Source organism: Cynocephalus volans, chromosome 2 (assembly GCF_027409185.1).
Source record: "Cynocephalus volans isolate mCynVol1 chromosome 2, mCynVol1.pri, whole genome shotgun sequence".
NCBI classification, from domain to species: Eukaryota; Metazoa; Chordata; class Mammalia; order Dermoptera; family Cynocephalidae; genus Cynocephalus; species Cynocephalus volans.
Window position 1 is genome coordinate 68,728,409 of NC_084461.1, and position 15,233 is coordinate 68,743,641.

The window sequence follows — 15,233 nt, forward strand, 5'->3', positions numbered from 1 at the left end:
TAATCTTAAGGTAAGGAAGTAAATGATTTATGGTTTTCTCATTTTATCAAAATGACTTCTTGACTAGCTCAATAACTGGATCTCAGACCCTTTCGATTTTCTCCTCACTGGTCCCCAAACCACAAGACGGAGATCAAAACCAAGAACCTTGCAGAAATAGTAGCCACTGTCTCCATCCAAGCCATAATCTGGCCACCGAATGTATTTCCATGATGGTTTGCATGGGGTGGGAGAACAAGCTCAATGCTCTGAACAGAGGTGCCCTCCGTGGAGACCGTTCCTTCCTCTTCATCACATATGGGATCTGAAAGGGGGAGGCAAACATTATCGGTGGCGGAGTCAGCCATGGGACCTGGGGCTTTTCCTTCCCAGCAGTACATTCAATTCCAGGATTTTTAGAAAAATTAAAAAATTGAAAATTAAAAATTAAAGTGTGCCCCAAATCCTAAAATTTCTGAAAACAGGTTCTACAGAGTGACTCTCATCTGAATGGTGGATATTTACAGTGGATTCGGTTAAGATAACTGGTCAGACAGGGCTTTGGATTCCATTCTACCCAAAAGGTCCACCCAAATTTTGATTGAATGGTTACATTTAAGCTTGAGTTGTTTGGGGTTGGGGAAGGGCAGGTCAGGACAGGTCAGGGCAGGGAGGGGAAGAAATTTTGGGGGTGATGGATATATCATTATTTTGATTGTGGTGATGGTTTCACAGGTGTACACTTAACATCAAAACTTATCAAATTGTGTGTTTTAAATATAGGCAACTTATCATATGTCAATTATACCACAATAAAGTTGTTAAAAATAAAAGAATGAGCTTCGAAGGACCACAGACACTGAGAATCTGGAACATTATAAACTTTTGAATGGGAGTGTGGCCTCCTGTGGAGACTGTCTTGTAATGAATGCAGTCACAAGCAGAAAAGACACAATATGTTGTACTTCTCAATGTCCTTCTGCTTCTTTTGAATCATATCTGCTTCATTTACTGACAAATTGGTTTTTACTCTCAACAATGGAGAAATCATTTACTCTGGCTGCAAAGCAGTAAATGCATTCAATTACGCTTGCCGCATCACCAATGAATCACTAGCTGGGCTTAAATCTCACATGCTATTGTTGGGGAGGTGGGGGAGGATTTACAAATCAGGGGAGCATGCTGGCTACACTGTCAGAGGAAGAGCTGAGCTTGCAGTGTGAGAGCACAGACATGCCCAGTTATCGCTGGGAACAGGGAATGGGGCCATTCTTGGCACAGTCACATTAGGTAACCAAGAAGCATGGTTACAGAAACTTCCTAATGGAATTTTTAGACATAATTAATCAATGCTCTTTTTCTTTTATTTTTTTACCTTTATTCCATGCATTGATCATTTCAGTCCCTGGCTTAAAACATGTCAGCAGTTTCCCATTGTTCAAGTATAAAACCCAAATCCTTCCCGTGGCCTGCAAGTCCTTCTGCCTCCTTCTTCTATCCCTGCTAGTCTGATTGCCACTAATCCACCCATCACATTCTCTCTCACTCTCTGTCCCCGTGCTCCAGCCACACTGGTCTTTTTTCACTTTCTCCAAGAAAGTGTTGTCTTCAACATCACTTTCTTAGCACATGTCTCCTCTGTCCCTAGCACCCCCCTGGCCTCCAGCCTCCTCCACTTCCTTCCTGTTCTGTCTCGGCTCATCTCAGTCGTGACTTCCTCAGGGAAGCTTCCCAACCTCCACAGCTAAGTTCACTATTGTGAGTTCTCATACACGACTTTCTCTCATGGCTGTGGTTTGATATTCACTTGTGTGCTCTTTTGTTATCCGACCCACTAGATCCTAAGCTCTTTGGGGCAGGGACTATTTTTTTTTTTTTTTTTTATCCTAACATGGTTCCTGAACAAATATTTGTTAAATAAATGATTGAGTGAATGAATAAATGAGTAAACTTAACTTTGCTGATTTACTTCACATTCACAGTCCTTACCCACAATAGAATATTTCAGGTGACAAAATGGTTGAACTGACCCATACCTGTGTCTGCTGTTGTGAGAGTTCCCATCGCTCCCCATTTTTGCTTAAACAGTGTTATCAGACACTCAACTTTTTCTACTTTAGTGGGTATGAAATAGTATATCATGTTGGTTATAATTTGCATTTCCCCAATTACTAATGAGGTCCAACATCTTTTCATATGTATGTTAAACATTCTTGTTCTCACTTAATGAAATGTCTCTTTATGTCATTTGCTTCCAATATCGATTCTATCGCATTCTCTATCCTCTCCTTCTGGAACTTTGATTAAATGCATGTTTGACTTCTCACTCCATTCTCTACATCGACGAGCCTCTCTTACGTATTTCCCATTCTGTTGCCTATCTGACTGCATTCTAGGTGACTCCTTCAGATGTGCCTCCCAGTTCACCATCCTATCTGCTGTTTATCACCCACTGAGGTTTTTTTTTTTAAGGTTTTTTATTTTTAAAAAATATTTTTTATTTTAACATTTACTTGTACATATTTGTGGGGTACAGTATGTTGTACATGTATGCATATATTGTACAATGGTTCACTTAGGATAGATAGCATAGTTTTGTAGCCATTAACTTTTTCTTTTTTGGATTTCACATATGAATGAAATCATGTAGTAGTTGTCTTTTTGTGCCTGGCTTATTTCACTTAACACGATGGTCTCCAGTTCCGTCCATGTTGCTGCAAATGACAGGCTTTCAATTTTTTTTCTTTTAAATAGCTGAATAGTATTCCATTGTGTGTATATACCACAGTTTTTTTTGTTTGTTTTTGTTTTTAATCCATTCATCCACTGATGGGCACTTAGGTTGATTCCATCTATTGGCTACTGTAAATAGTGTTGCAATGAACATGGGACTGCAGGTATCTCTTTGATATATTGATTTCATTTCCTTTGGGTATATATACCCAATACAGGGTCATAGGGTAGTTCTCTGAGAAATACATACTGTTTTCCACAATGGCTGTACCCATCTTACATTCCCACCAACAACGTAAGAGAGTTCTCTTTTCTCCACATCCTTGCCAGCATGTGTTACTTTGAATTTTTGATAATAGCTATTCTAACTGGAGTGAAATGATATCTTATTGTAGTTTTAATGTGCATTTCCCTGGTGAGGAGTGACATTGAACATTTTCTCATGTGCCTGTTGGCCATTTGTATGTCTTCTTTTGAGAAATATCTGTTTAGGTCCTTTGCCCGTTTTTAAATTGCATTATTTGGGTTTTTGCTATTGAGTTGAGTTCCTCATATGTTTTGGATATTAGCCCCTTATCTGATGTGCGGTTTGCAGACACTTTCTCCCATTCTGTAGGTAGTCTCTTCACTTTGTTGATTGTGTCCTTTACTGTGCAGAAGCTCTTTAGTTTGATGTAGACCCATATTTCTATTCTTGCTTTAGTTGCCTGTGTCTTTGAAGTCTTGTTCAAAAAAGCACTGCCCACACTCATTTCATGTAGCATTTTCTTCTAGTAGTTTCGTAATTTTGGATCTTAAATTTAAATCTTTAATCCGTTTTGAGTTTATTTTTGCATATGGTGAGATGAGGTCTAGTTTAAGTCTTCCACATGTGGATTTCCAGTTTTCCAGCACCATTTGTTAAAGAGACTATCCTTTCCCCACTGTATATGCTTGGCACCTTTGTAAAAAATCAGTTGTCTACTTATTTATGGGCTCTCTATTCTATTCCATTTGTCTATTCGTCTGTTTTCATGCCAGTACTATGCTGTTTTGGTTACTAAATTTTTATAGTATATTTTGAAGTTAGGAAATGTGATGCCTCCAATTTTTTTGTTGTTTAAGATTGCTTTGGCTATTTGGGGTCTTTTGTGATTCCATGCAAATTATAAAATCATTTTTTCTGTTTCTTTGAAGAATATCATTGGTATTTTGATAAGGACTGTGTTATATCTGTAGATTTGGGTAATATAGACATTCTGATGATATTAATTCTTCCAACCCATGAACATGGCTATCTTTCCATTTATTTGTGTCTTCTTCAGTTTCTTTCACCAATTTTTTTTTAGCTTTCATTGTAGAGGTCTTTCACCTCCTTGGTTAAATTTACTTGTAGGTATTTCATTTTTTTCTTTTTTGGTAGATATTTTGAATGGGATTACTTTCTTGACTCCTTCAGATATTTTGTTATTGCCGTATAGGAAGACTATTGATTTTTGTGTGTTAATTTTGTATCCTGCCACTATACTGAATTCATTTATTAGTCCTAGGAATTTTTGGTGGAGTCTTTAGGGTTTTCTATGCATGTGATCATGTTACCTGCAAATAGGGATAGTCTGACTTCCTCCTTTCCAATCTGGATGCCCTTTATTGCCTTCTCTTGCCTTATTGTACTGGCTAGAACTTCCAGTGCTATGCTGAATAAGAGTGAGGAAAGTGGGCATCCTTGTTTTGTTCCAGATCTTAGAAGAAAAACCTTTCATTTTTGTCCGTTCAGTATATTAGCTGTGGGTTTGTTGTACACATCCAGTGGGTTTTAAACTTTAATTATTATGTATTCTTTTTCTCTAGAAATTCTGTTTTCTTTTTCAAACCTTCTTTGTCATCTTTTTCTTCCTGCATCATACTTTTGATACTCTTTTATTTTCTAAAACATTAACATTTGTACTTCACATTCTTTATATAATAAATTCGATACCTGCCATCTTGTGGGCTGTCTTTGTGTTTGATATCAGACTTTGCAGCTCTGGTGTCACTTCTAGATCTTAGTGCCTTACGTATTTTTGTCTTTTATGGTTTTGGACTAGGAGCTCATATTGCTTGGATCTTATCTGGGGAAATTCTTCAGAGCTGGATTTAAAGTACTTTCTCCACAAAGGATTTGCATTTGCTGCTGTAGCTCACCTGGGGGTGCTACAACACAGTACCACTTTACATTGAAGTTCACTTGGTCTGTTTCAGCCCAAACAGGTTATGTGAATTCCAACACCGAATCTGCATGAGGATGCATTTATTATTGAATTCTTGAAGGGAAACATTTTTTTTTCCATTCCACCTAGGGCTAAGGCTGAGACAGAAAAGCGTCCCTCCTAGAGCTCTCTGAAGGGTCGGATTTTCCTAGTTGACTCACCGAGGGTATCATCTTTTGTGGGTTGCAGCTCCATGTAAGGTAATCTGATCCAACCTTCTACCTAACAGGCCCCTGGCTTTGTCTTCTGAGCCCGTTCAGGCCGATTAAACACAAGCTCTGTGTCTTTGGGCACCTGTAGGGTCCTCCAGAGCAAATGCCAGTTCTTGTGCGTTCTTCATTTCTAGACTTAAAGGTTTTTTCTTATTTTTCTGCTTGCCAAGATGTGTTTGCAAAGATGTTTATAAATATCTAAAAATTTTAGTTTTTTTCGGACACCAAGTTTACCGTATTGCTATAATCAAAATTGGATTGCTTTTGGGCCAGCCCCGTGGCTCACTCGGGAAAGTGCGGCGCTGGTAGCGCCAAGGCCGCAGGTTCGGATCCTATATTAAGGATGGCCTGTGTGCTCACTGGCTGAATGTGGTGCAGACCACACCGTGCTGAGGGTTGCGATCCCCTTACTGGTCACACACACACACAAAAAATGGATTGCTTTTGAAAATGATCTTTAAAAGGCATATGAAATCTTAATCCCTTCCAACTTTTCTTTCTCTCTCTGTCTTTTTAATTGATTTTGTTAGAAGATATACTATAAACAACCAAAACAAGAATTGATTGAGTTTTTTCAGACTAATATCTCTTACCCAAATGGTACTTATTTTATTCAAAATAAATTAATGCAAACTAAATTCTATCATAAATGAAAAAAAAGGTGCAGAACTGTTTGAATATTGTGACACCAGGATGTGCTTTTGTGCTTGTGTGTGTATGTGTAACAGTAGTTGTCTCTGAGGATGGTGTGGAGCCACGGCTAATGTCTGGAATCCTGCCCACAGCGCCAATTGTCTAGCTCCATGACCATGCTAGCTGTCGGGCTCTTTTACCTGCCCATAATCCTGCACTGACTGGGCCGATTGTCAAACTAGGGCTGGGTAGGAGCCCACAGACCCCTCAAGCCCGTTCACAGACTGGGTCACAAACCCTTCACATGCCAGGCTGGATCACCAGACCCCTTCACGCAGGTTTATGAGCTAGGCAACCAGCCAAAAGGTCCTTGGGAGCCTAGGTTGGAAAGCATGGCTGTGCCAAGTGGATGCCTGAGGCAGACACCCGCTCACCTGCTTCACTCAAACTACTCTCTACCTCTCTCTACCTCTCTCTCTTTCTCTTTCTCTCCTCTCTCTCTCTCCCTCCCTCCCTCTGAGCTCTCTGTCTAAAGAACACAAGAATAGCAACAAAACTAAAAAGATACATTGGCCCACATGCGCACTAACTCCACACACACACACAATTTGCCTACAATGGATGTGCTAAACCACACCCAACTGGACCCCCTGAGGTGAAGGCCCTGACCAAACTATTCTATTTTCCCAACAGATGGGAACTGGATTATTGGGAGACAGAGAAGGTAGGAAGGCTTCTTTTTTAACTGTATGCCTTTTTATACATTTTGAATTTTTCACCCTGTGCATATACTCTCTATTTAAAAATAATTTTAAAATAATAGTAAGATAAAAAGAGAGGGCCTTAAAATACAAAAGACATTGTAAAAACTCAAATATAAGGCAGCTCCTTCTTTTCTGCAAGATAATATAAAGAAAAAGTCACTCACTTCCTAGGAAGGGATAAACTGCCTACACTGGGACTTGCACAGGTAGGTACTAGGGTATTTTGTATGTGCACAAGCATCTGCTATGATAGGTATGCAGAAATATACTAAGTATAGGTGACTTTGGTGCACAAGTATGCCTATTTGCAGGTAATTGCCAACCAATGGAAAAACAGGGTTTTCCCAGGTTCAGAGAGTAATTCAGGCTCACACCGCCAGCTGGGGTTCAGTACGGTAAACAGACCTCATCCTTTGTGCAGGCTTCCAGTGGTCATTTCAATTGTTGTACTTTACATGTTCTTGAAGTACTGTGTCATCAAACTGCTTGGACAACTTTACGTTCATTCAGCATTTTAGGTTAGGAACTCGTTCCCCGCTGGCCAGGCCCTCCAGGCCTCCGCTGTGGACTCGTCCACAGGCTGCATTCTCGGCCCCCAGCCTTGTCTCGCTGTGAGGGCTCCCTCGGGGCTACACGTACTTTCTTCGTCGGAACTACTGTCTGTAAGCTGTGGTCTCAGATTTAATCTCTTCAGCCCTGGTCTCTTCCTTCTGGATGTTCCTCAAGCATGTCAGACTCCATATGCCCGAGGCTAGACTCACCATCCACCTCACCAGCACGGTCCTCCCCTGCCCCTCGTATTCATTACTCCCGCTCACCCACCGCCACTAACCAGTGCCCCGACCAGTGACCAGTGATGCCCGCTCCTCCGTCTTCCTCACCCAGCTGTCCACGTCTGACCGGTGACTTATTCGGTTGCTTCTACCTCTTGTGTATCTTTTAACTCTTCCCCTCTTCTCTCTTCCCACTGTCACTGCCTGGTTCAGCCACTCCTCACCTCTTGCCTGGTGTCCTTCCTCTACGTAGAGTGACCACAGTAAGTACAAACCTAATCGTGCTACCACCCTGCCCCCAATCCTTCAGGGCTTTGCATCAAGGACAGAGGAAAGGTCAAACTTCCTAGCATGCGTGGCGAGCCCCGGTGACAGTGCCGTCTCATCCATCTCCTGCCGCCTTGCCGCCTGAATTCGCGCTCGGGTCACCCTCCCGCGCTGGGTCTGTGGGCGCCGCTCGCTGGTGGCGTCACTGGGCCTTCCTCGCGCACAGCCCCTGCCCCCGCGGCTCTTCCCTGCACCCTCCAAGGGCCCCCTCTCTGGGCTCCCGCCGTGCTTGGAGCCTACACCTCTCTGCTCACTCTATTATTTTCAAACTATTAATGTGTCTGCCTCCAGCACCAAACTACAAGTTTCTCAAGAGCAATCATCCTGCGTTTTTCATCTTTGTCCCTCTAGTGCCACACATGTCCCTGGCACGTGGTAGGCATTTTACACATCCTTAAGCAGTCCGTGTAGTAGCCTTTCCTTCCTCCCTGCTGAGCGGGAAGGGGCCCGTCCACTTATATGACTGTAAACGACCCTCTCCATGATCACATACGAGTTCATAATCCATCCAGCAGCACCAGCCAAGCCTGTCACACCACACTCAGCACAGGGTCACTTCCTAGTGGCAGCAGCTTGCTCTGGAGAGTTTCAGGTGAAGAGGGTGGAGAATAATCCCCGCGACATGTGATTCAGATGAAGGATGATGTGGAGAGGGTAGAAACAAATTCTTGTAAGGATCTCTGGATTCATATGCACAGATTTCCAAAGAACTGTTTTCTGACATTACCGACCAGACTTCTGGTTGTGTAGTGGCTTATTTCTACTTTCTTCTAACAAACTCAGGTAGTGTGATTTTAATAAGGACAGAAGGCTTTTTCAAAGACATAATTGTGCAGAGAGGAAGGTCAGTGAGACCAAGGTAACTGCACATACTTATTAATAACCATGTTCAATGCTTGAGTCTTCTTAAGACTTCCTAAGGGATCTATGTATGTTTAAACATATGTAGTAAGGGTTTGGCCGTTCATATTTTATCTGTCATTTTATTTCTTCCCTGATATTTTAGGAGTAAGTAGACAGCAAGGTGCATTTGGGGTTGATTGCCTTTTTAAATTTTCTTTTATTAATGATTGTCTAGCGTGCCTCAGGGCTGTTCTCACGGTTCAGGTAATTCATTACTTGAGCAAAATGCATTTAAAGCATATTTCGGTACAGAGACCATCTTCATAAAAGGAGACTCTTCTCACCATAGTAATTTAATGCTGAAGTCTTCAATTCCTTAAAAATAACTTGGCAATGGGTATTGCCCTGTAAAAGGTCAGCAATGAGTAGAAACCTTCTCCACCCCAAAGGTCTCCTGTGGGGCTGCCCCAGGCCTGGATGGTGCTGTGTGGGCAGAATGAAGCCTCCACGCTTCTGCCGCCCTGGCTTCTGCTTGGGCTCTCCTCTGGCCGTTGTGTGTGCTCTTTCTCCTCCTCTTCTTCCACGTCTCATTCTGACCGGGCTTGTCCTCTCCCATCCTTCCTCTTCTTCCTGAGCCTTCCCTCAGAGCCAAGGGGAGCTGGACCTTCTTTGAGAGTGCGAGGGGCACAGACTGGTTCACCCCCCGTCTTCCCCTCCCCAACTCTCCACTTTTGATGGGTGACCATCCTGACTTCGTTTAGATATAAGAGCCGTTTTATGTATTGGCAGCATAACTCGTTTGACTTGGCTTTTGTAAACTCTTTGTTTATTTTTTAAATGAAATAGACAACCCCGAGCATTTTTCTGATTTTTAAACCTGTCCCCTTCTGCTAGAGGAATTGTGTTAGGAGTTTTATGCTTGACAGTCTCAACCACGAACTCTGGCTTCCGTAACCTAGCTTGCCTGCTGCACCCATGTGCTAATGAAAGATAACAGCGGTTTTGCGTCACCCTAAGGGCCAGATGCAAATTTGGCTCCAGAACTGACCAATGAGCTATGTCACATTACCAACCAATCCGAATTAACAAACTTGCATCCCTCATTTGCATAAGAGGACCTGAATGAGAACTCGGTTGGTTTTGGGTGGGAAGTTCTGGCTATATAAGGCTGCTCATTTTCTTCATTTGGGGAGACATTAGCCTAATGCTGGTGCTCTCCTTGCTTGCAGGCAATAAAGAGCTGTAACACCAGAAAGAGCTGTAACACTAAAAGAGCTGTCAACTATTAAAAGAGCCATAAAACCAACGTTGGTCTTGGATTCCTCTGTGCGAGCGCCTCACTGTCATCCAAAGATGGGGTCAGACAAAAAAGGAGGGGAGGGGAAAGGAGGGGAGGGGAGGAGAGGGGAGGGGAGGGGAGGGGAGGGGAGGGGAGGGGAGGGGAGGGGAGGGGAGGGGAGGGGAGGGGAGGGGAGGGGAGGGGAGGGGAGGGGAGGGGAGGGGAGGGGAGGGGAGGGGAGGGGAGGGGAGGGGAGGGGAGGGACAAGGGGTCCTGCCTTGTCTTCGAGGCCTCAAAGAGCCCAGGAAATCACTGCCAGAGAATTAAGAACATCTGCTCACAAAACCCAGTGTCATTGTGGAAAGCACAGGGAAACAGGAGCAGAACCTTATTGCTTCCATTCCTATCCCCTATGACCTTTAGCAAGCTTCTTCCCTGCCCAGAGGGAAGCTGTCTCCTCTGTTGAGCTTGTGTGCAGCTCCTGAAATCATGGGTGAGAACCCGGTCAGTGAACCGTGAAGCACCATGTCAGTGACTGGCACTGTCATTGCTCCTTCATTCACCCATCATTCCTTAGCACACACTTACTGTAACAACTGCCTGGCCCCCCATGTCCCACCTCCTCCCTTGGAGATCTCTAACTTAAAGAGGTCTCAGATGTCCGCTGTCATCTTCCGAATGGCCAGTCCCTTCCCGCTCCAGCCACTGGGTTTGTTGGAAGAGATATCGAGCATCACTAGAACTGAATTGTACTAATAAGGTGAAAATCAGTGTGCTCTAAGAAAGGACTCTTTGGCTTATCACAGTCATTAATTAAAGTTCCTATAAGTAGATTGACTGACCATAAAACTTGCTACTTTCCTTCATTAAATTGTTAAAGGTATCTTCATGCTGTAATCGAACTTTCCTTCTCTCTGAAGCCAGATTATGTTCCATATGATCTTTTTCAGTTAGAAGTGTGACCGGTTTTAAATGAATCTAGAGAAAGAAAAATATTTATCTTTCATTGCCTTGTTAAATTATAAAAACACAACATGAATTTTGCAAAGAGAAATGATACGCTACATAGTTTTCTAACTCAAGTAAATAGAGCAATTATGGGAGTTTTCACTAAACATATTTTGGCTCAATTTTTTCTTGAAATATTTTTTAAACTAAAAATAATCAATATAGGCTTAATTATTTCTTCATACAATAAAATATGTGCTTTAAAAAGCTTCCCTTGTTTATTTTCCCTGATTTAAATTTTTTTCAACAGAACTACAAAAAAAAAATTGTTCAAATTGATGAATGAGAAGAGGGACTTTGACTCCACTAAATTCTTGTCAAAGAATGTTTTCTATCTTTTGCAAAATTAATATATCAAAGGGCGGGAATAGAGATGTTTTGGAGAAAGCTCTATCTTGTACCAAGAGAATTTCCAATTTCCAATTTGGAAATTTCATCATGTGGTCAAAACATTACATAAACAGCAAACTGAAAGAATCAATATGTCAGAAGAAAGCTTTAACTGACCTCCAGAAACCTGGAAATGCAGTGCAACAGAACCAAGAGCTCCAGCTCCTCCATAAATGCCCATCTTGCTGACCCCCTATATGTAAGGGCCACCTTGCAGCTTAACAGGGGCAGCTTTATGCTTATTTCCAGGACACCTAAAGTCCAGTACAGACCCGTAGCCAGGACAAGGATGAAATAGGCTTATGACTTGTAATATGCTGCTTAAAGTCTCAAACTCCTCTGGACTATCTTGTCTAATTTTTTAAAGAATGTGTAGACTGATGGCTTGCGCCGGTTCGACTCTTTACACAGCCTTGTTTTAGATGGGTGAAGAGCAGGGTATAAAAGACCACTTGGTAAAGTTGTGCCTGGGTTCTCCTGAAACCATGATACCCAGTGTATATCTTGGTGATTCCTACTCTGCAAAGTACATCTTGTGCGACTGGAAAGGAGCCTGAGAACTAGCTACACCTAAAAGCTTTGAACCCCTCTGACATTACCCTGTGCTTTGTTTCTCCTGCTAGGCCATCTCCTGGAGCTCGTTGAGGGCTTGCATGAGCATGTGCTATGGAGCCTTGTGAGTCCTTTCAATGATCTGGCCTGTGCGACTGCTGAACTAGGTCTAGTTAATCATTACCAGTCTCATCATGGAATAAACTGACTTTGGACAGAGATACACGTAGTCCTCCTGGTTCAAACCAAATCACTGATTTTTCATGGCTCTCTTCATGACAAGAATGTTACCAATGGGAAAATAAGTTAGTCTGGGAAAGGTGCCTTACAGTTAAGGTCATCTGAGCCAAGCAATTAACGGCAGCACTGCAAGGTATCTGACTTCCTGCTATCAGAAACCAGTGCTTCAGTCTCAGCAGAGACTGGACTGACGTGTGACAATTATACTCAAGTCCCTGAAGTCAGAGAGAGAAGTCTGAGGCTGGAGGGGGAACGTGATGGCCCTCCTGTTCTCTTCCATGTGCGGGGATGGGATGGCAAGGTGTCCTCCTTCTGTCCTTGCTGTCAAATACACGAACTCTGTGTTCACCCCCATACTCTCTCATTCCCAAACGTTTACAGATTTGGAAAGATTCCAGGAAAAACAGAATGGTTGTCCAGATCTTCTCAATGTGTTACATTTTGGTGAACATAGAATCCCAAGTTTCTGCGCTAATGATTCTAATTCAGTAGGTCAGAGATAAGGCCCCAAAAGCTGCATTTTTAAAGCAACACCCATGGGCACTATGAATTTGCCTTGCAGCCCATGTAATGTTGGGCCTAGAGTGGGTGAAGTGCCCTAGGGTACAAAACTCTGCAGGGACAGCTGCCACCCTGGTACCTTGGTGGGCTGCCTCAGCCCCAGCCCATCCCTGTGAGGAGTAGCTGGTGGGTGCGGCTCTGCTGCCACCTTTGTTGGGTATGGTGAAAGCATGGTTTTGTCCTGGCTGTAAAGCTGGAGGCAGCCTGAGGAAGAACACGTTGTCAGAATAAGTATTCCTCGATGCTTCGAAGTGGAGCAGGAGAAGCCACTGAGATGTGGAGTAATCCTTGCAATGAAAGACTTAAATTCTAAATCAAGTTATTACATTTTAAAAATGCTTAGACTAAATGGGGGCCCTTCCCCCAGGCACCCGACCCTAGAGGACCCAAAGAATGCCAAGAAATGCCAAGCAGCCTACATGGGAGATGCCCGGGCCCATGTCCAGGCAGGCCTGCTGGGCACACGTACCAGGCCCACGTGTTGCTTGTGAGGGTGTTTTTACCCCAGATGCCCTAAAGCTTATTTTTAAACTTCAATAACTCAGCAACTTTGACATTTTTCTATCAGGTATAAAAAAAATGATTGGACCATAACATGCAGCTGCTTGCTAAATTGCTCCTGCTTTTTAAAAAAAATTTTAACTCGATTTTGTGTTATATAACTACAAAAGAAAAGAACTAAACCAGTAAGCAATATTTTTGAGAAACTGATGTGACCTTCGGATCATTTAAAACACAGTGATTTTCCTCTTTCACAAACTGGCTACATTTCCTTTTCTTTAAGATACTTTTCTACGAGGTACTAATACTATGATGTTACCACAGAATAACTTTTATGATAAATATTGGTGAATAACTGATCTTGGGAAAATACATCTCATGGTGAGAAGAAATGTCTCTCTTCTGTAGTAATTTTGCTGCAATTATTATGTTTTTGAGGTACATACTAGATGCTTCTCCACACAGAAAATTTACCTTTTCTTTTCCGACAGGTTTGGCTACAAATGTAGAGAAAGCCACACTAACAAGTTTCTCCATGCCAGTGAACACGTCCTGTACTGTGACCTTGATACTGATCTAAAAGGAAAAGAAAAATAAATAAATGAAATTTCAGTCATCCAGATAACAGATTAGATGACAGCATTCAAAATTCAGTTATGCACTTCATCATTCCTGTCTTTTGTTTTTAAAATGAAACTAGCATCTTTATTTTTAAGCAATACCGTTCTTTCAATGATGTTCTATAAAATTGGACAAATAACTTTTTTTCTGACTAGAGAAAATATATATTAACCACGGAAAATTTTAAAATACTTATTAACCTTTAGGTGAATTTTCTTGCAGTTTTTTAAAAAATGTGTATATATATATATATGAAATGTATATGTATGTGTATATCTCTGTGTGTGTATACACACGTAAGATTATATATTGTATTGATAATTTTATATTCTAATTTTTTATAATTTGGAATTACGGGATAAGCATTTTCTAATTCTATTATTAATAAATATGCTTTTGAAAACAAGGTATTAATGACTGCCAGATAGCCCATAAGAGAGATATTCCATAGCTTCTTTCAACCTCTGGTCTCTGAGTTTTATAACCAAGATAACATGGACAGAATTGCATCATGTTATCTGCAGCTTTGTTTCCTTGTTTTACTCTTTAGTAGTAAGAAGGTGGCTGAGACACTTTGTGGTGATACTACAGTGGGCTGGATTTCCCCTGTGTGAAGAACTCTGAGGCTCAGCTCCTCCGGACTGCGCTCTGCAGAAGTGTTGGTAAACTCTGGAACTTGTCCTTAGGTTGTTGGCTAATAAACCCTTTCCCCACAAATTCAGATAAGTAATATTATCTTCTTGGAATAATGGACAACCTCAGTCATGTTTGTTCAGCACTCTGTTATCAACCATAAAGAATATCTGTATCTACATCTTCACCATGCACATCATGTACAAAATATAATCAATAATCCATGATTCATTTTAAGCCACTTAATTTATAAGTACAAATTAGCATTTGTATGGTACATCCTAAATTAACTAGATAGTGATTAACCAAATTTAAATCATCTATTCCCAGTCCCCTACAACCCTCAACCCCACACAGCTTTCCACTTTAAAAGAAATAGGCAAATGAAAAATAAAATAAAATATCTAAGAGTAAAGACAAAGCAAGTTCTGAATACTGTCTTCTATTAAAACAGTTAACTTAGTTATGTGTGATGACAAAATGTCTCAAAAACATATGCCAGAGGGAATTTCATTCCGAAGTATGGTCAGAGAGGGGAAACCTAATTTTGCTGAACTGAAGAACCAGCAATAAAGGAGATCAAAGCAGCTGAAATGTGTGGGGCAGAGTATCAGAGAAAAGAGAGCTACAAAAAGAAAGAATTCCAGAAACATGCATAGGAGCCCACTTGAGTCTCTGGGTTGATACCAATCTGCGCATGCATAGGGTGAAACCTTACAAGGTCAGACAAGGACAGCTTCTGAGGAACAATTACTGGGAAGCTGTGACATGGACAATTCAAGGAGCTCACACAGCTGGAAATCTTTTGAGTTCTCTCTAGCCAGACCCCACTGAATACACAGCACATTCATAGTACCATAGAAAACACTAATTGGAAGAGGGACTAAATTAGATCTAGAGTAAAGTCTATTCTGGATCTGTGACAGAAGAGCTAGAAATGGATCTTTAAAGGCTCA

General features: G+C 41.7%; 1 protein-coding gene across 1 annotated transcript in view; it reads right to left on the reverse strand.

Moving 5' to 3' along the window:
- The window catches only part of ACOT12 (acyl-CoA thioesterase 12), a 41,862-nt gene that overhangs the window by 14,590 nt on the left and 12,039 nt on the right, over window positions 1-15,233 (reverse strand). The window contains exons 4-6 of the mRNA XM_063088132.1: window positions 13,498-13,599; window positions 10,614-10,749; window positions 148-304 (exon numbers count right to left, since the gene is read on the reverse strand). Coding sequence (XP_062944202.1) covers window positions 148-304; window positions 10,614-10,749; window positions 13,498-13,599 — 395 coding nt within the window. The remainder of the gene's footprint in view (window positions 1-147; window positions 305-10,613; window positions 10,750-13,497; window positions 13,600-15,233) is intronic.